Raw genomic sequence first — 21139 nt, 5'->3', positions numbered from 1 at the left:
AGGAGGGCTATTTTGGAACCTTATTTGTCTTCTGTAGTCCAGATTCTAAAAGCTGTTCTGTTGCTATTTCCTCTTCTGCATAACACTGTCCTTTAGGTTAATCATAATCATAGAACACAGAATAGTTGAAGTTGGACAGGACTTCTGGAGGGCATCCTGTCCAAACCCCTGCTCAAGCAGGGACAGCCAGAGCAGGTTGCTCAGGACCGTGTACAGTTGGCTTCTGAATGAGTTCTCTTTGCAGGCAGCTCGTGTGAACTGAGCAGTCCTTCTCTTCCCAGCTCCTACCTCACCTGCTGGTTGCCATTACTTCCATGGTAGCACTGCCCATGCAGTGAGTCATGAATAACATTGGCTAACCAGCCAGCGCGGGAAGCTTGAGTTATCCTGTTTGACTTTGTGCTGAAGGGGACTTAGGAATGAAAATTAAGGATTAAGTAATTAAAGATTAAGCAGTTAAGCAATGGAAGAATGAAAAGAATTAAATGCCATTCTGTGATCTGAGCTGAGGACTATAAACAACCAGGTAGCAGGTGGAGATGATACTTTCAGCTAGTCCACACAGATCTGAAAAAGAACATTTGACCACACCATTAAACAGTGCTTCTCTTCGTAGCCTTGGTTTATGTAGTCAGAAACCATGCTTCTTCTCTGACTTCATTTGATGACTGCAAATGCATTTGTCTGTTCTTACGACATCATCCTTCTTGAACATGAGTGGGTTTTGAACAGACAAAATCCTTTGCTTATGTGTTGGGACTCAGTGAGCTCCACATAAAGGTATCGGTCGTTTTGTGCATGTGTGTTTATTTGATAAGCAAGAACTTCGTGTCAAAACTTGTGTCAAGGGCAAATACTGACAATTGCGAGAAGCTGTGGATATTTGGTATAGTGAAGCAGATTTCAAACACTAGAAAACCAAAGGAATACAAAGTGAGGGAATACTAGCCCCATGAAGAAGTCACTAGGCAGTGAGAATGCATCAGAGCCTTCAGAAGTATCCTCAAGGAGAATGTTGTCCAGGGTGCACTGCTCCTCCCCAAGTTTTAGCATAATCCCCCCATCCTCTGTGCAGTGTGATCAGGCCAGGAGATAGATAGCATCAGCTGGCTGCCAGAGCACAAACTGTAACCACAAGTTGCTGCCAGCAATAGCCACAGAGTCTGAGGAGTTCTCAGGATCTTGAATGTCTTCTTCCCCAGTCTCTGTGTATGTGGTACTGTTCTCTTACTGATAGGCATCTGAAGAGCTGGGAAGTTGATGGTGTTCATGGGTATTTATGGTCTCTTTAATTCTTCACATGCTGCATATTCTTTGCATTTTTTAGGTTTTGATAGCTTTCCACAAAGCACAGCTAGATAACACATTTCCCTCCAACAAATACTGTTGCTTTTTGAGAAGTGGATTTTAAAAGTGGGTGCAGGTATGAGAAAAGCTGGTTGAGAAGAACAAATTGATGGGAGGACATTTTGTGCACCTGCAGTACTGGTTACCTGTTGCCTATCGTAGGCGTGGCGACCTGGTTCGGGAACGGCACGGCGACCAATCCCAGGCCGCTCGGTCCATCGGCTCGCTGACACCAATGTGGTGGACGGCAAATGGCGTTTATTGGTGGGAAAAACGGCCTTATATAACCTGGGCACTGAACGCTATTGGCTATCGGGAGGGGGACCCTGTCTTCCCGTACAACGCGATATCTTCCGGGCGCCAGACCCTCACTACCACAGTTACCTGCTTTCTGTTCTTCCCAGCAATTCATCTCCCTTTGATTTTCAGATATATGTGCCAATCCGTGTTAAGAGGACTATAGGATTTGCAGGGAAAAAGGTTAAATGGGTCTCTTGGCTTAATGTTTATTGCTTAGAAACCTCCAGCACTGACTTTGGTTGTGCAGTTTAGAGCTGTGATATCACAGGGTTTGGAAGGGTCTGAGAGTAACAAGTTCAACTCCCTGCTAAAGCAAACAGTGGGTCTCACAGATAGTTGTCCAGACAGGTCTTGAATATTTCCAGAGGAGGTGACTCCACATCTCTCTGGTGAACCTGTTCTGGGGCTCTGTCACTCTGACAGTGAAGAAGTTCTTCCTTGCATTAGTATGGAACCTCCTGTTCTGGTTTTTGGCCATTGAATGTTGTTAAGATGAAGCATGACAGCTGAGGCACCTCCGTGGCCCAGAGCAGCAGGCTGCTTATGGATGGAGCACAGTAACTCCAGGAGCTGCTTCACTTCTTGGGCCTGTGCATTCTCCTGGGTGATGAAGGCCACCTGTGTTTGTCTATTTATTTTTAGCCTGTTTAGTCTATAAGGGTGGTCACGGATTACCAGCACACAGGGATAAACTCATGCACATGGTGATCTCTTCCCTCTGGTTCACCTTCTGGCCCTTTTCTGAGTTTTCTTTTGACAGAGCCATTAGGCTGCATAGTTGTATGTATGAGGAGTGGTGTGAGACACTGAGGCATGCAGAGGTAGGCACATCTCAGTAAGCCCTGAGATTCAGACTCCAGCTGAATAACACGACATGCCATTTTACAAAGTGACTTGTCTGGCTTTGGGTTTCGGCACACCCTGAAGTGAGAACTTCCTGGCAGTTGCCACACCTTTCAGCATCTCCCTTATTCCTGCTGGTGTTCCATGTTTATTTGCAGCTTCACCAGCAAAATAAAAGTTACAGCCTGGAAGGTTTTGAAAAGTAGTGATTTGGGGCTGTGTTGTATCTGGGTCAAAAGAAATCCAGAAAGAGAAGTCTGAAGTTGGTATAGGTCCTGCCCCTCTCCTCCTTACTTATCCATAATGCTATGTGGGAACAGTTGTACAAGAGCTATCTCATATCAGTGATACCACTAAAAGCTGTTCTTGACAACCCTCCCCTATAAAGGCAAGGCTTTCATTACCTTTTCTAGCAGCTGGATGAAGCATAAGCTAAGCTTTGGTTGCGGATCAAAGTGTCCACAGCAAGAAGCAGAGGGCTCTTCCATGGCCCCTTGGTGACTTCACAAACAGAAACTGTTACTTTGAATTCACAGCCAGAGAACTTCGAGGACAGACTGTGCAGCATCTGAATCATCTGAGCCTAGGAGTACAAAAACTGCTCACAGCAGGCAAGCTGCAAGTTCAGACTGACCTCAGCTTTAATGGCCAGTGTACCAAATGACAACAGTGGAGTCTGCAGCTGGTCAGCAGGAGAGAGAAGCATGCCAGTGCCTTAGGGCAGGGTGCACTGTTCCATACTCCAGCAGCAGGTAACGCAGTGAGAGTCAGGCACTTATCCTTACTGTGAAAATTGGCTGGAGAGTTAAGTCAGAAAGTCACTTTCCGTCAAGATTTTTTTTTCTCATCAGAAAATGCCAGCATGAGTGAAATCTTCGGGATTTCTTCGTGTGTGTGCAGCTGGTAAAGTTGATTTTGCTGGAACATTTCTCAGGAAAGGAGTCTTCATTTCAGAATAATTATTGGGACAAGAGAGGACCATGATCCAGTGAGGTAGTGCCAGGCTGTGGTTTGCACACTGTCTGTTTCAGAGCAAAGCTGGCTTGCTTACCTGCCAGGCAACCACCCCAACTATTGGACTGCTGCATAGCTGGAATTGTGTTGGGGAGAGAGTGGGGAAGAAAGGGGCATCCATCCTCTGTCTGCAGGCATTCAGTGAAACAGGCACTTCAGCTTCACCCCCACATCTGGCAGGAACACTATAAGGTGCTGGGCTGGGGGCTGCCTCTCACTTTGTGACACCACAGCCAGGCTACAGGCACACTGTGTACAAGGGCCTTTCTCAGCAGGTCTCTGTGAAGCTGCCCTCCCATGCTGAGACCTTGGTTACATCAGAACTTCAGGTTCCACGTTTCTGTTAAATAACAGTTTGATCTGGCATGCACAGAGCAGCATCTAAAAAACATGACTCGAAAGGCAAGAAGAGAATCAAAATAACCTTTCAGAAATGCCATTATTTTAAAGCTTATGTAAGGATATTTGTATGCAACTCTTCTCATGGTTTTGGGATTTTTTCTTAGTATATATGTTTGATAAGGAGAGAAATCCTTCTCTATAGGGGCAAAGAGACTGGGACTGAGACTTCTTCCATGAATGTACCATGGAGCTGCTGACCCTACAAAAATGTGTTCAAAACTACACAAGAACTGAGATGGAGAGAGGTCATCTGACATTTGACATGTGTTCATATCAGAGCAGGGGAGATAGTGTCACAGCCTGGGAGCTTCTAGAGAAAAGTCAGCATTTGTTCTCAGGAGAGATCAGAGGACAAAGCAAGGATCAAGAAGTCATGTAACAAAGTCCAGAATTTTTCATAGGCACAGTCCAGGGGTGTGCTAGTGAAAGGGACCCTGCATCCAAACCAAAACACTTGTGAAAACAGGCTTCAATGAGTAGCATGCAGAGCAATGAGTACAGCTGGATTTGAACTCTGGTGACACCAGCTTTTCTTTTTGTAATTTTCTCAGTAGTTCCTTTGGCAAAGAGAATGTGTCCCCAGAAGAAAGACTGTGGTTGGCTTTTTGACAGCAAATTTCTGTAAATCCTTGTGAAAGAGGCACTTTAATTTAACTGCACAGAATTACTCACTAAGACTTTTCTTTTTTTGTGTGTGTGTCCTGAATTGACGTTAGCATATGGTTCCAAGATCCTGTGCAACTGCAGATACATTTTTACTATACCATTGGTTTCTGTAATCAAAAACCTAGAGTACAGTTTAATTACATGATTGTACACACGTTTAAAAAATTTTTAGTCTTTTAATACTGGGATGGTGTAATGGAAATATCTTTTGTGCTTGCAGTTCATTGTTGATTATTGTTTTTTTGTTCAGACATCTAAAAGACGAAAAGAAATGGACAAAAACTATAAGAAAATAAGTTTTTTCTGTGACCCATATTTATGAAGCTAGATACGAAAGTGTAACCATAAAAATACATCAGATGACAAGACAAAGAAATCTGGTCAGTTGGAACGAGAGCAAGATATTTCACTTAGAAAAAGCAAAAAGCAGTATGTTGTGGTTTGTGTGCATGTTTATTGCCATGAAATGACTTGACATTTTTTTTGAGAACATACAGTTTTGACACAGATTTGTTTTGGACAAACACTATCCAGTTCTCTTGAGACCTGTTTTTCCTGTGTTCCAGTCACTAATTAATTATTGGTTTCTGTTCTTCCCATGTGTGTGTTTCTTCACTTTTTAATTTTGTTTTCTTGACTGGGAAAAGAACTCAAAAACCTAAGCAGAGTGGCCGGACTCCTCCGTACATAGTTAAAAGTTCTGGAAAGGAAAATTCCTTTTTTTTCAGTGGTATAATCAAAGGAAATAAATTGCAGGCAAAAGCAGCTTCAGGCAAAAGTGGCAGAGCACAAAAAGCATGAAAGGCATTTTTGCTGTTACTGTTTGTGATTTCATGTGAAGATTGGTTCAAGTCATACCTAGATGCGATTGAAGCACAGTCCAGGGAAGGAGAAGATGTTTAATTAAAAAAAAAAAAAGGCCTCTGGCATGTTAACTGACACACAGGTCTGCTCTCTAAGACCTGCAGAGATCCTCTTATTCTCAGGACAGCTATTAGACAGAGCCTGCCCTGCTCAGATTGCAATAGGTTAATAATGATACAGGGAATGAGTAGCACTTTGCTGGAGATAATGACACATTAGCTAAAAGAGGGGATTGTTTCATCAATTAAAGTGATCTCTGTGGCAGAGCGGTATCGCTCTGCTCTGCTGAAAGTAAACATCATAGCATCCACAATGTTTGCTGACAGCTGCAGGAAGTGGGGAAAAAAGCCATAGGTCACCATTAGCTCTGGATGGAGTATGGTGCAGCTCCTTATTGCAGAGATGAGTGAAGATACTGGTTTTGTTGTACTGTACTGGATGATCCAAACCTCAGATGCAGCCAAGCCTTTTGTGCTCCACTGATAAAGCTTGCCAGGCTGCTCCTGTGCTTGTGTCTGTGATGTGACTACAGGAGGACAACAAAGTTGTAGGTTTGTGAACAGGATAAACATGTCAAGACAGATAGTCTTATAGAAGATCTCTCCACTGGTATTCCATTAATGAGGAACAATTTTCACTCCTGTTTGCTCCCCACCAAAACTCATACAGAATGACTATGGAGGGTTACCTTTCTTTCTGCATGAAGTGGAGACCATGGGGGCCAGTTAGATGCCAAAATAACCATTAAACATCTTTGCATCTTTGTAGGTCTATTCTATGCCTAAATTAAACATAGGCTTCACTGACCTTAATCATTGAATGGCAAGAAAACCATATGCAGAGCACATCAGAATCAAGACCACCAGCAAGATCTCTTAAAGCAAGCTAAGGTTGATCCTTTTCTGAAAGTGCAAGGATATATCAGGATGTGGTTCAGCTGCAAACATTGCCCTTAGGTGTGAGATCAAGCATATTCTGATAAGGGATTCCCAGGCAGCAGGGCTCTGAGACAGCAATGTCTGGTTTCCTGCTAATGAGATAATGAGTTATCACAGAACAAGTGGAGCCCTTCCACTGACATTGCGAGCTTTAGCTCTGGCCCACAGAGCCAGATTTGTGCAGTACTATGAAAGCATCTTAGTTCCTTATCTAATGAGAGAGACTTGCAGCATAGTTATGATTTGATGACAGAGAAGTCCCTAAGAGCAGTATGCTTTGTCCCATATGTTATATTTGTAAAAAAAAAATACTTATTTAGGACCAAACAATTTTATGATTGATTTTTTTCAGTGAGGCAGATATAAATTCTAGTCATTTCATCCATCAAAATTAGAGAGGAACTTCAAAACTCTCAACTGCTACTCTAGTAAAACAAGATTCTCTCTCCTGCCTGCAATATGCTTAAGATCTTGGCAGCAGTTTTTTCAATTGGATAAATAATTTTTCTCATTTTTTCATATCAGCAAAGTGGAGTTTAAAAAGCCCTACAGTCATAGAATCATAGAAGAGTTTGGGTTGAAAGGGACCGTTAAGCTCACCCTAGTTCCAACCCCCTGCTATAGGCAGAGACACCTCCCTCTAGACTGGGTTGTTCAAAGTACCATCCAGCCTGGCCTTGAATGCATCCAGGGAGGGAGGATCCACAGCCTCTCTGTGCAGCCTGTTCCAGTGTCTCACTACCTTCACAGTAAAGAATTTTTTCCTAATATCTAGTCTAAAAAATCTACCCTCTTCCAGTTTAAAGCCATTTCCCCTTATCCTGTCACTACATGCCCTCATAAAAAGTCCCTCCCCAGCTTTCCTCTGTAGGCCCCCTTCAGGTACTGGAAGGCTGCTGTAAGATCCTGTGGCGCCTTCTCTCATCCTGAAGAGCCCCAACCTGACCCTGTAGGGGAGGCACTCCAGCCCTCTGATCATCTTTGTGGCCCTTCTCTAGACCTGCTCCAACAATTCCACATCCTTCCTGTGTTGGGAGCCCTAAACTGGACACAGTACTGCAGGTGGGATCTCATGAGAGCAGAGCAGAGGGGCAGAATCACCTCCCTCAACCTTCTTGATGCATCCCAGGTTACGGTTGGCTTTCTGGATTGCAAGAGCACATTGCTGGTTTATGTTGAGATGTCAGCCAACACTGCACATCCTCCTCAGAGCTGCTCTCAAGCCATTCTCCACCCTACTTGTGTTTGCTGGATTGCCACAATCCAGGTGCAGGACCTTGCACTTGTCCTTGTTGAACTTCATGATTCATGAGGTTGGCATGGGCCCATCTCTTAAGCCTGTCCACATCCCTTTGGATGGCATCCCTTTCCTCTAGCTTGTAAATCTTTTATAGTGTTTACTACTAGGACCATAAGTGCAGGCTCTTCCTTTTCACACTGACATCTCTTTATTCACTGTCTTGGAGAAGAGAGCCTCAACATTTTGGGATATGCCTTGGGTAACAAGTCTGTTATGTCTTTGTGATGACACTACTCTTTCTGCTGACAGTCCTGGAAACAGCATCCGGTCACACCCCCACATTTGGAGAAATGCTGCAGCTAGTGAAGAAAGTCCCATCTCTCCTTTGCTTTATATTTCACAAAAGGATAAAACAGTGCATGAACACTTAAGGGGCAGTGGAATTAGGATGTGTTGCTGTGCAGTAAAAATTTCCTCAGCTCTGTGTAGCAAGAAAGAAGACACCTGTGGTTAGTGTGTGGGCAGAACTGTTCGTAGTTCTGCTAGACTCTTGGATTGTCTGGTGGTGAACTGGAGAGCAGCTTGACGCAGCCTAACTGCTCTTTAATAAGATTTCATTGCTGTAATTTAGCATAGCAAGCAGAATGAGGTTTTACGTTTGTATCTAATTCCCACTGCCTTCACTGGGAGTTACATACCCACTACTGTGGATGAACTCCTACAGGGTTACAAGAGTTTTCATCAACTGTTCCAAGTCAGATTAGTTCGCCAAATAAATACACACATCCCTTGGATAAATATACACTTCCCTTCCTCTCAAAGCCACCAGCACATTGACACTTTTATACGAGCATTTACAGAGAAAATGGTACTAGCCCTATAATTGTCCACATAAAAATATATTTAGAGAAGCTGATTATAAAAATATATTTAGAGAAGCTGATTATTATTCAGTGGGAGTTACTAGCAGCAAAGTAGCGGAGAATTACCACAGCATTTCCGTTGCTGAATTAACAATCAAAGAACAGTCATCATCACCATTATTGTTCATCGCTGTTCAAGTGCTCCAAAGCTAGCTTGCTTTCAGGCTTTGTAACAAAAGAACTGGGGCTCTGTTTATTTTCCACTAACAGAGCTTGTGGCACTTTATTCCAACACTTTTCTACCTCAGAAAGCTTGAAGAGGTCATCTTGGTCCATAGAAGGCTGTAGAGAGCAGATGTTAATGAGGAGCAGCTGTGGGAATTGGGGTTATCTACTCTAGAGAAAAGAAGGCTCAGGAGAGCCTTAAAGGAGGTCATAGCAAGTCAGAGGTTGGTCTTTTCTCTCAAGCAGCAAGTGACAACACAAGAGGGAATGACCTGAAGTTGCACCAGAGGAAATTTAGTTCGGATATTAGGAAAAAACTTCTTCACCGAAAGAGTTGTGAAGCTTTGGAACAGGTTGTCCAGGGAAGCAGCTGAGCCACCATTTCTGGAAGTACTGAAAAGATGTGTAGATGTGGTGCTGAGGATGTGGTGTAGTGGTAGGTTAATGGTTGGACTGGATGACCTGAGAAGTCTTTTCCAACTTAAATGCTTCTATGATTCTGTTATTATTTGTTACAGGTTTCATAATTAAAAATGTCAAGTTCTTTTTCTTTGAGAAATACCTACATTTGTCAATATAAGCTTTTTACTTCAGGGCTAGTGGGCTAATATTTGCTCACCGTCGTTTCAAAAACATTTTATATTCTGTGAGCACCACAACATAAATGCTGTAGGTGTTTATGAGCCATTTGCATGCAATTTATTGACAAGGAAAGATGGAACCTTCAATTTATCAAAATCTTTGAATTGTGTACTAATCATTTCTAAAAGGTGTTAAAAAATTTGGAAATGAAGTGTGAGCCACCAGCTTTTCAGCAGGGAGCTGTCTGGCTGACAGCTGCTACCATCACACCAAATTCATGGCAGCCTCCATTATCCTGTCCTGCAACCAAAGTCATGGCTAATTGCGCTGCTTTTTCAGTTATCAATTCCAACTGCTCTTAGTAGAGATGATTATAGCTTAGTAGCTAGCAATTTGTATCACTGTAACATGGCATTGGTACTTTTAAGAACTGCAGCTCTGTTTCTTTGGTTTGTTCTCTAACTAAATTTTTTTCCTGTTTTGTTTTTCCTGCTCCTTTTCCCCCCAGGGTGAATGTTCACAGAAGTGCTATGACATCTTTGTGCTGGAGACAGTGTGCGTGGCTTGGTTTTCATTTGAGTTCCTCCTGCGGTCCATCCAGGCAGAGAACAAGTGTGCTTTCCTGAAAACCCCACTCAACATCATCGACATCCTGGCCATCTTGCCTTTCTACATCTCTCTCATTGTGGATATGGCCTCCACAAAAAACAGCAGCAAGCCTGGTGGGGGAGCAGGGAACAAGTACCTGGAACGAGTGGGCCTGGTGCTGCGCTTCCTGCGGGCCCTGCGCATCTTGTATGTGATGAGACTGGCCAGGCACTCGCTGGGGCTGCAGACTCTGGGGCTCACTGTGCGCCGCTGCACCAGGGAGTTTGGGCTCCTCCTGCTCTTCCTTTGTGTCGCCATGGCCCTCTTCTCACCGCTGGTGTATTTGGCTGAGAGTGAACTGGGAGCCAAGCAAGAATTCACAAGCATCCCTACCAGCTATTGGTGGGCTGTGATCTCCATGACCACTGTTGGCTATGGGGACATGGTGCCTCGTAGCATCCCCGGACAGGTGGTAGCTCTGAGCAGTATCCTGAGCGGTATTTTATTGATGGCCTTCCCAGTCACTTCCATCTTCCATACCTTTTCCCGTTCCTACAGTGAGCTAAAAGAGCAGCAGCAGCGAGCAGCAAGCAGGCAGATGCACCAGCTGGAGGAAAGCACGAAACTCGCAGGTGGCGGCAGTTCCCAGTGGCTCACTGCTGCATCCCCTCCAGATGCTGCCAGGGAGGATGGCCGGCCAGTGCTGGACCAGGAAGCCAAGAGAAGTTGTTGACTCTCCACAGCTAAAGAAGTGAGTTGGCAGCACAAGAAGCAGTGAACATGAGGGGAAGGATCAATCTGCAAGCAGAACCCCCCAAACTGCATATATTAGGGAGAGACACACACGAGATTGTCCCTTAAGAGCAACTTTCAATCTTTCGGGCTCACTGAAAAGTGTCCCTAGAAACTCTACCAAGTACAGCTTTGCTCCATCGCTAACTAGGGAAAGCTCTTTTCTCCTGAGCACCTGTTTTTGTGAGTCCCTGGGGGCAGCCAGCCAGGAGGCTGTAAGGAAGCACAGAGTGTGGCCAGGTGCTGCTGCTGAGCAGTGTGCGTGCCACCTCCTCCCTGCCCCGCCGCTGCCTGTGCAGCTCCTCCCGTGCACCCCACACCCTGAAAGTGTGTTCCAGCAGCCCTGCCAAGGAACCCAAGGAACGCAAACCTCAGACAACCAAAGGGATGAGGAGATGAGAAGGACAGAAGAATCCCTTCAGCTTTCCAAGGGGCTTGGTTTGCTCTGTCTTAGAAATCAGCACTATGGTCTGGGCTGCCAGCCGCCAGCTCCAACTTTTGCTGCTGCTCAGTATGCATTATTTAGTAAATATGCGTATTTACCACAGTAAGCTTTGTATCTTAGCCCCATGACAGAAATATACATAGACAATCTTCCTGACTATGGTACTGAATGTTAAATTGTTGGGTTCTTTTTCTTTGCTCACTGTAGAATATAACAAATACCTTTAGAAATCACTTTTCTCCACCCTCTTTTAATTCTTTCCGTCTCAAAAACATATTTAACAGATGAATAAGCCTCAAATATATGCAGTCTAAGAAGGGGAGGGCAATATTAAGTCAGCAGTGACTTCCAGCTCTGCATGATCTTCCCTGGCAGTGCTGTCAGTGATTGCAGCCATGTACAAACAGGGCTGGTCCAAGCGGCAAGAAGTCAGTGTAACTCCTGCAGTGAGCTTCGGCCCGAGGTGAGCACAGCAGCTGAGACCTGCATTAGTTGTTCTTTTCTCCTACTAAGAAAATGACATTCCTCTCATCTAAAAATTAGAATTATTATTCTGGCTGTTCCTCTCAATTTTCAAAAAAAATGCAGTCACTTGAAAGGGAAAATGAATCATACGGTAGCATCCCCATGTTTGCTTACTGATGCCGTTCCTGTTCTGCAGTTCTCTAGTGTGCAGTTTCATGCTCAGAGGTGTTGTGCAGCTGGCCTATGTATGTCAGCACACTGCACGCATCTCAAAGGACTCTTTCTTTCAGGGAGTGGGAGATGGAGCACAGTTGCCTCCTGTGCCTACACCTCTGTTGGTTTTAGCAGAGCTGTAGGACCAACCATGGTGTCACTTCATGTTTGCCTGTTGCCAGGAAGGGAGCTAGAGCAGATGTATTTAAGGTGGGTTTTTTTGGGTTTTATCAGCTTATATTATAATGCCTACCCTACGCTAGCAGACTTCTGTACTGAGCCGTTCCTTATAGGAATGGAGCAAGGGAAAATAAACGTTACACTTTATTTTAATAAAAATTGGAACCTTTGTTGTCGAACAAGTGCATCTGGCGGTGCTTACGATTCAGGTGATGTGGGAGGTGGTGTTTCTCTGTGTTGGTGTAAAGGCGTGCATCCCAACGTTCAGCCCCAGTCCCCTTCAACAAACCAAACACAGCTGCCTGCATAGGGCTGCCATCTGTGACCTGCCCACTGGGATCTCATCTGCTTGTGCCAGCAGAAGGGCCAGGGGATGCAGGATGCTGCTGGGGCTGACTCAGACTCCTGGCAAATCAATATCAGTAATTACGTTGCTGTGACTCACTGCAGATTTTAATTTTTTTTTAATCCTGACACAGGAATTTCTTGCATTAAGGCTTATTAAGGTTTGGCATCAACACACAGCATTGTGGCTGGCTAAGTGCACACCAGCAAAGTGAAGAGTGCGTGTGGGCATTGCATGGCATGGTGATGGGGAGAGCATTTGTATGCTCCATCTTCAGGTGAGCCCTGATGGATTCAGCAGGCAAACACACATCTGAAAGCATTTCATGGCATTTTATATTCCATGCACATCACATGCTGTTCAAAGCTACACATCTGGCATGAATGCAGTGATCAAGCAGCCCTTTGTAGGGTGCAGAATGCATCTCCCTGGGGTGGTGAGGGCTATGAATCAACAGCAGTATTATCTTACTCTTAAAAGAGCCATCTTAGAGCAGATATTCTTGCAGAATGAAGAGTTTCACGCAGGCACTGCTAACAGATAACCACTAATTAATGCCTTTTTTGAGCCTACAGCATGGAAAAACTGCACTGAGACACCTAACTGCATCTCAGCAGCTTTGTGGAGGATGACACATCATATTATTGCTGTGCTCCATTAAGTTGATATAGCCCTACAGTAGTGAGTTCTTTGTAATTTTAAATGGCATATAATTAATTCCAGCATGCGCAGAGTCTTAATAAAGTGACAAAACCCACTCATTATGTCTGTTAGTCAGGTCTGGCTTTTAATAAAGTTTCATTTTATCGATGACAGATGAGGAAACAAATATAAACCAGGAACCGTTTAAACAAATTATTTTTGGAAGCCACATAAAGTTCTGATGCACAACATTGCTAGGCATAAAAGATAACCAGAGGACAGTGAGTTCTTCCAGCATGACTGCTACTGTGAGTGATGCTCACTATTTTGATCAGGAGCTGGAGAATTGTTGGCTTTATGCATGGTTGTCGGTTTTCCTTTGACACGGCACACAAATCACTGAAGGCCATTTGTCTCTTACCAAAATAAATGCTGTGCTGTTGTCTGAATGCATGCCAGTGCCACGAGGTAGCTGTACATTTTTTGTGAAGCACGGTGTAGTGCTTGATGGGCATAGCACATTCTTTTTGCATCAAAGAAAATCAATCTCTTGGTGTACAGCACCAAGACTCACTGCACATTGGAGCAAAGCTGCCTCTGCTGGCAGCACTTAGTGATGGTACTTGTGGGGTGGGACATGGGGAGCAGAAAGCCACTGGGCCTGCAGGATGGGAGCACTGTGACCTGAGCTGTGATCAGAGGCTGCAATGCTACACGTGTGCTGGCCAACAGGGCTGGGTAAAACGCTGGGCCTGAAGAATGGAAATGGAGATTGCAAAGTCACAACAGATCAAAAATGTGAAGGTGTACTTACACTAAGGTGCTTTATTTAGTATCTGAATTCTCCCACAAGATCCTTGTTAAGAAGCTTCAGAAGTGTAGGATAGATGAGTGGATGGCGAGGTAGATTAAGAACTGGCTGACTGGCAGAGCTCAGAGCTGTCAGCAGCACAGTCTGGTTGGAGGCCTGTAACTAGTGATGTTCCACAGGCACTGATGATGCTGAATCTGGTCTTGTTCAACATCTTCATCAACTACCTGAATGAAAGGATAGAGTCCAGCTTCAGAAAGTTTGCTGATGATACAAAGCAGGGAGGGATGGCTGACACACCTGAAGGCTGTGTGCTGCCACTCAGCAAGACCTGGACAGGCTGGGCAGTAAGAAACCAGAAAAGCTTTAACAAAAGCAAGTGTAGAGTCTTGCACTTGGGGAGGAAATAACTGCATGCATCAGAACAGGTTAGGAGATGACTTCCTAGAGAGGAGCTCTGCAGAGAAGGACCTGGGTGCTCTGGTAGACAACAGGTTGGCCATGAGCCTGCAGTGTGCCCCTGTGGCCAAGAAGGCCAGTAGAATCCTGGGGTGCATTAAAAAGAGCATGGCCAGCTGGTTGAGGGAGGTGATCCACCCTCTATACTTTGTCCTAGTGAGGCCATATTTAGAACACTGTGTCCAGTTCTGGACTCCTCACTTCAAAAAAGACAAGGATCTCCTAGAACAAGTCCAGCAGAGGGCCACAAGGATGAGTAAGGGCTGGGAGTATCTCCAACATGAGGAAAGGCTGAATAAACTGGGTCTGTTCAGCCTGGGGAAAAAAAGATTGAGGGGGGGATCTGATTAATGTTAATAAATATCTGAAGGGAGGCGGGAGGCCAGGCTCTTCTCAGTGGTGTGTAGTGACAGGACAAGGAGCAATGGTCTAAAACTCAAGACCCGCACAGGAACTTCTACACAAACACACAGAAAAGCTTCTTAACAGTAAGGGTGATGTAACAGTGGCGCAGGTCACCCAGGGAGGCTGTGGAGTCTCCTTCTCTGGAGATATCCAGACTCATCTGGATGCCTACCTGTGCAGCCTATTGTAGGGAGCCTGCTTTAGCAAGGGGGTGGACTTGATCTCTAGAAATCCCTTTCAATCCCTGCAATTCTATGATTCTGTGAATTCTGGCAGCTGCCAACAATAATCATTTGAAAGACTTAAGATGCAGTTACAAACTTGTAAAGGGACAGTGTTGGAGTGGTACAATTTCTGCTGCTCATATGGCACATGCATAGCCAACTCCCACTTCCTAGCAACCTTAATTGAGAAAAATGACTATTTTTCACTGTCATACATCAACAGGGCCAGAATAGGCAGAGTTTATGGCAGCCTCAAGTAGCCCTACAGAGGCAGAATTCCTATTGCTCTCACAGCATCAGGGTCCTCCAAACTACAACCTTAAGAGTACAAGGCATTGGCACAGAAGAGGGAAGGGGCAGATGAAGAGGCTGACAGGTAAACAAATTCAGTGTGGTTCTACTGGCCACAGAAGGGGCAGGACAGAGATGGGGAAATCACAAGCCTGTGCTTCCCATCAGGACATTTCCTGATGCAGGTGCAGCTTGGGCCCTGGCTGCTCTACAAGGCTGTATGCGCAGATATCTGTCCAGTTTCTGGGTGTGCTTCACATTTTATCAATTTAACTTATTTACAGCTGTTGTTACAGGTATTCAGACTGTATGGTTATTTACCAGTGTATTTAGATTTTGTTACTGAAACCATCAACAAAGCTAAGGCTGACAACCCTTGGAACTTAGGCTTAAGCTAAGGGTCACAGAATCATAGAATGGCCTGGGTTGCAAAGGACCACAATGATCACCTAGTTCCAACCCCCTGCTATGTGCAGGGTTGCCAACCAGCAGACCAGGCTGCCCAGAGCCACATCCAGCCTGGCCTTGAATGCCTCCAGGGATGGGGCATCCACAGCCTCCTTGGGCAACCTGTTCCAGTGTGTCACCACCCTCTGGGTGAAAAACTTCCTCCTAATATCCAACCTAAACCTCCTCTGTCTCAGTTTAAAACCATTCCCCCTTGTCCTATCACTATCCACCCTCACAAACAGCCGTTCCTCCTCCTGTTTATCCTCTCCCTTCAAGCACTGGAAGGCCACAATGAGGTCTCCCCGCAGCCTTCTCTTCTCCAAGCTAAACAATCCCAGTTCCCTCAGCCTTTCCTCACAGGAGAGCTGCTCCAGCCCTCTGACCATCTCAGTGCCCTCCTCTGGACCCGCTCCAAGAGCTCCACGTCCTTCCTGTGCTGGGGGCCCCAGGCCTGGACGCAGTGCTGCAGATGGGGCCTCACAAGAGCCGAGTAGAGGGGGACAATCACCTCCCTCTAAATTCACAATACAAATTTAGAAAACAGCATGTCCAGGCCAAGTTTTCCTTTACTGTTCAGTGTGAATCAAAAACATCAAATCTGAGCTTTGCCTTTTTAAGTGCACCAGCCCTGCAAGTAGCTACACATGCTGATGTTCCACACTGCAGAGCTGCTGCTCTGAGTGCTGCCCAGGTCTCAGCAAGCCTGGTGCCTGTAGGCAGTGGGACAAGAGCCCTGTGGCTACCTTTAGCACTGTGCTGGAGGCAGCTGTGAGCACAAGAGCTTCCTACTGTTCCACTAAGGGCCAGTGGCTTCTCTTCAGTGAGGGCCAGAGCAGCAGCGAGTCACAGTAGCATCGCCTGGGACAGAACACACACTGAGAACCGAGTGCATGCAGCCTCAGCGTTGCTGGAATGGCTTGGGCCAGTCTCTCAGTTGCACACAGAATGTTAACAGGGTAGGCAGTTTCCACACTTAATTCCCCACCAACTCATTTTCCTCCATCCTTACTTGATCTTCACAGATTTGCCTACTCTTACCCTCCCTTACAGGAGTCTCCTTTCAACCCCTTATTGCATACTCAGTCCCTCCCACCTCCCTCCTCTCCACTCTCCAGACTGCCCTGATTTCTACAAAATCAGTCTCCCTCCTCTCCCCTCCTTAGCCCTCTTTCCCTTGCACCAACCTCCCTCCTCACTGACTCCCATTCTCCAGCCTCATCAGCCACCATAGGTAGCAGCAGCAAACTCTTTCCCTCTGAAGCAGCCAGCGGCAGCCCCACAGTGCCTGGAGCCACGCACTGGCCGGCCATAAGATTACACTCATTTTCCTCATCTCCCGTGCGGAGTCTGAACAATCACGTACCTCAGCTATGTCCCACATTCCATCTCCTTGTACAGTTTGCACAGCACTTTTTTAGGCTACACAAAATATAGTATCTCTTAGCAATTTGTTTTTACAGGCATAGAAGAAGGTAACTTAAAAAAAAGATCATGAGGCTAAGTTCACTTCAAAATGTATGAAGAGCTTGGGGCAGAAATCCAGAATCCATATCTTGTACCATGACTTAGGATAAACTATGCCTCCTGATGGGTAAGGAGGAACAGGGCATGCCAATTATTCCTATGGGTGCTTTATGCAAGATAGATTACAGTAACAGTTAAGAAGCATGCATTTTATATCTAAAGAAAACAAAACGATGCTGCAATTTATGTGCAATAGATAACTTTTATTTAAAAAAACATTGCAACTGACAGAGAAAACAAACTCCGTGAAAATCAAAGAGATGTATTTAAAGTAATTCATTTCTTAATCTCTGAGGTGATCATTGATACAGATACTTCCTGGCAAATAAAGTTCTGTAACATTTTCACTATAATGTATCTTGCAAAGTGATATTCAGGAGTTCCTGGCCAAGAGTCCTACCTTATTCAATGCCATATACAGAAGATAGATGTGTTTTCACTGGCTTCTCTTCCAGTATTTACAGCTCTGCTGTGAATGAGACAGGTCTGGATACTGATGACAGACTCAAGAATCTGCCCAGGGAGGAGTCCCATAAGAAAAGAACAAGTTATTTTATCAGTAATCCCTATAGTTCAAATTCAAAGAGGTGGCCAAAAGTATGCACTCCCAAGTGAAGCTATCACATACAGAACCACTTTTCTTAACACCAATGTATTTCTGATATCCCCGTTTCATAGATTAGAAAAAGACTGGCATATACAAAAATTTTATCATTTCAAGTTATTAAAAAAAAAAACAACCAAAACCCAGACCATTAAAACACACAGGAAAGTGTTCATTTGCATACAGTAGAAATACAATCCTCATTAAAGCAGCATATCAGAGACGCCAGTTGTTAATTATGTTTTTGATTAAAAAAGACAAAAGCCAAGCTGTTCTTTAAATGCAATCAGAACATTGGAGGAAAAGGAGAAACAAAACATTCATAGTCTGCCATGCCAGGGTACATTGTCATTGTAAGGTCACTTCAGGCCTAGAAGAGTAGGGTGTCAAACAGGGAGTGTGGAGGCAGCAGCCAGGCAAAGCAGCTGGGCCCAGCCCTCAGAACAGCTCTGCTCAGCCAGATCTATTGGATAGCAGGTTCCTGGGGGAGCCCCTTTCCTCCCCCATTCAGCATTGCCCCACTGAAGGAAGGGTGGCTCAGCCTCCAAGCATGACCTCTGCTCTCTGCCAGCAGTGCGTCCATACCAAAATGGCACATGCATCAGGAGCCAAGACATCAGCCTGGGCTGCTGGGAGCGATAGGGGCACGGGTCTGCCAAGTGGCACTGCCTGCAGGGCTGGCTCACTGTTCCCTGCCTCATGATGGGCATTTCCAACCCACTGTCAAACAGCTACTGCTGCAGCATGGTGCTGCTGCCCCACAGAGGATGGCTTGCCACCCCTGAAGACAGGCCAGATTCAGGTCATGAGAGTCTCAAATAAAATAGTGTAGGGAAAGTACCTAATTTATATACTGAAGGTACTAAATCTCAGACTTGGTGCCATCGATAAAAAAACATAAGCTCTTATGCTAATCTTGGAGAGGAAAAAAAACAAAACTATTGTCAAGAATCTGCCCCATCCCTCTCGATATGACTCACCCAGGGATTGCCAGCAGCAGGGAGGGGGTCTCGCTGGGAGGAAGGCAAACCTCAGCTGGGCTGGGGTCTCACTGCAGCTGCCTCACACCGACGGCAGCAGTTTCCTTACAGCAACAGGCAGAAGCACAGGGTCTTGGCCACAGCTCCCTGCAGGTCACACACCACCCACAGCTTCCAGACACGTGCAGTGCTCAGAAAGGGCATGGTGACCTATGCTGGCAAACAGCCAGCATAGACAAGAACTACATCTATAAATAAACTCACTGCCCTGGTCTCTCTAGCTGTTGATTCTCCAAGCTAAGAGATTGGAAGATCTTAAAAACAGAAAAATGAAAATGTGGATTCACATTGGGTCAATGCTAGAAACACCCGAACGTACAAACTGGTTCTTGTTGGGCATTAAGCAGCACAAATGTGAATTTCAGCCTCCACAAATCAAGCGGTCTGATACTAGTCCTGTTCCACTAGACACCATAAGAACAGGACTCTTTCAGACTTTTTCACTGCCTGCTCTGAGGCAATGAAAGTGGAGACACTCGGTGGCTCTCATTTGCCAAGCAGAGCAACCTCCTAGCAATACTGGCAATACTCGTCTACTGGCCTCTGGGTTTGTGACAGTGCTGCACTCTGAGCATGGCATGGCCTGTCTGCAAATCTTGCTGCATCAACACAAAACTGAGTTACAGCCCCTCCTGCAATCTCCCGTTCACATCTCCTGGTGGCTGACCACTCGACTGGCTGTGCCTGCTTTACATGTGGTGCAGCATCACCCATATCCAGACCCCATTCCTTCCCCCGATGTATCTGTCTGCCACACTGAGCAGGCACCAGTGTCTACCATTCACTCTAATGCATGCTGACGCTGTATGTGACAGCTTTGTTTTCAGTTGCTCACCTCTTTGCAGGGCCTCTTTCCCTACTCCTCTCTGCTTACTAGACACCCTTTTCAAGAAGAAAAAAGAGAAAGCTCCTGCATTTGCTCTTCAACACTTCTTCCTACATCGTGGAGATAATGAATGCTAACATATGCCACAACCTTCCTACCAATATACAGACTTTATACTATATAAATAGGTGAAGGTTTCAGGCAAAATATCCTGTATTTTCTGTGGTGTAACATTTTTTAAATAGGATTATAAACCAAACATCTAGCCCTTGTGATTAATATACAAACATATGTGAACTGATAAGGCTCATAGGTACATATGCAAAAATAGTGCCCCCCTCCCACCAGGAAACGGTTCTGTACAGCAAAGTCTGAAAACAGAGAGAGCAAGTCATTTCAAATAAAACCTCCAGAGCTGGAAGTGCAGCCAGATTTTCAATTCTCTTCTCATTTCTGCTTCAACCCAGCGATGCAGAAGTACTTAGAAGTGGAAAAGGAGGTGCACGGCTGATTCTCAAGTGCCATGGGCCTGCAGCCCACCCTGCTGCACATCTCACAGAGCCTTGGTGCTGGCAGGGTGTGTGGTGTGGGATGTGGGCTTCTGAGGGTAGGAGCTGTACAAGTAAACCTGCAGCAGGATAGCCATGTCCACAAAAACCTGCAGGAGTCCACAGATGGAGAACTGTAACGGAGCCTGATTCAAGATGAAGTAAACAGTCTTGAAAGTGTCCCCGCTGGTCCACATCAGCACCATCTTGACACTAAAAGACAAAACAGAAGGGGAAAAACATTTATTGAAAGGAAGCTGGTACAGCTTAGTGTGTGACTAGAGCTGTTCCAGTGGGTGCTAGTATCCACCTGCACCAGTGAGGGTTGATACTCTGCAGTGGGTCAGGACTCCTCTCTACCATGGCAGAACATTTGCATAGCCATGAGGTGTGGCAACAGTGCTTGGGAACTGAAAATTTGAGGGTCAAATTTGCACCCTCAGCCTCCAGAGACCTGACCTCAGCCATTATAGCTACAAACACCCACAGCTATGTTGGCATCCAGTATTTTAAAATATCCTGCTAGGATAATCAGGGGTGCTCTGTAAACATGATTGCCACGTGCTGACTGCATTGACCATGAAACAAGGTAATCCAGTGCATGGGAAAAAAAACAAACAACTAATACCTGCTTCTTCATGCATGCCATTTTCTACTCACAAGATGCGAGTACACACTTCTGATAGGTACAAAAAGTATTTTCTTATTGTAGAAAACACAAGACCTAAAGCCTAGCTGTTTACCAGAAGGCTGAGTATCCCTAAGGATTTTCCTCAAGGACACAGAACAATGCCCACCCACTTCCTTCTATTTTGCTGTACCACCAAGCCATCTCTTGTCCTGCAAGCCAGCTCCTGCTCTTCCACATCATGAGAAACTCTGGGGAACAGAAGCAAGTTCTTCAGACTTCACACAGACCAATTTTCAACAAGACACAAACAACCAATTCCCGAAGGCTGTTTCTGATCTTCGTGTACTTTAACTGAAGGGCTTTCTAAGCAG

The 21139-nt window shown here is 45.3% G+C and overlaps 2 protein-coding genes across 8 annotated transcripts in view; one reads left to right on the top strand and one right to left on the bottom strand.

Moving 5' to 3' along the window:
- The window catches only part of KCNG2 (potassium voltage-gated channel modifier subfamily G member 2), a 73268-nt gene extending 60223 nt beyond the window's left edge, over positions 1-13045 (top strand). For 5 of the 6 annotated variants that reach the window (XM_090136832.1, XM_090136835.1, XM_090136833.1 and 2 more), the window contains one exon: positions 9793-13045. In XM_090136832.1, the coding sequence (XP_089992958.1) occupies positions 9793-10605 (813 nt within the window). In that variant the 3' untranslated portion in view covers positions 10606-13045. The remainder of the gene's footprint in view (positions 1-9792) is intronic. The other variant, XM_090136830.1, reaches the window with a different exon arrangement.
- Positions 13046-17294: 4249 nt separating this feature from the next.
- The window catches only part of SLC66A2 (solute carrier family 66 member 2), a 58733-nt gene continuing 54888 nt past the window's right edge, over positions 17295-21139 (bottom strand). For both annotated transcript variants that reach the window (XM_031608324.2, XM_031608325.2), the window contains one exon: positions 17295-20350. In XM_031608324.2, the coding sequence (XP_031464184.1) occupies positions 20143-20350 (208 nt within the window). In that variant the 3' untranslated portion in view covers positions 17295-20142. The remainder of the gene's footprint in view (positions 20351-21139) is intronic.

This window comes from Phasianus colchicus, chromosome 3 (genome assembly GCF_987193195.1).
Source record: "Phasianus colchicus chromosome 3, bPhaCol1.hap1.1, whole genome shotgun sequence".
Classification (NCBI taxonomy): domain Eukaryota; kingdom Metazoa; phylum Chordata; class Aves; order Galliformes; family Phasianidae; genus Phasianus; species Phasianus colchicus.
The sequence above is the reverse complement of the archived record's forward strand: the minus strand, read 5'-3'. Positions and strand labels throughout refer to the sequence as shown.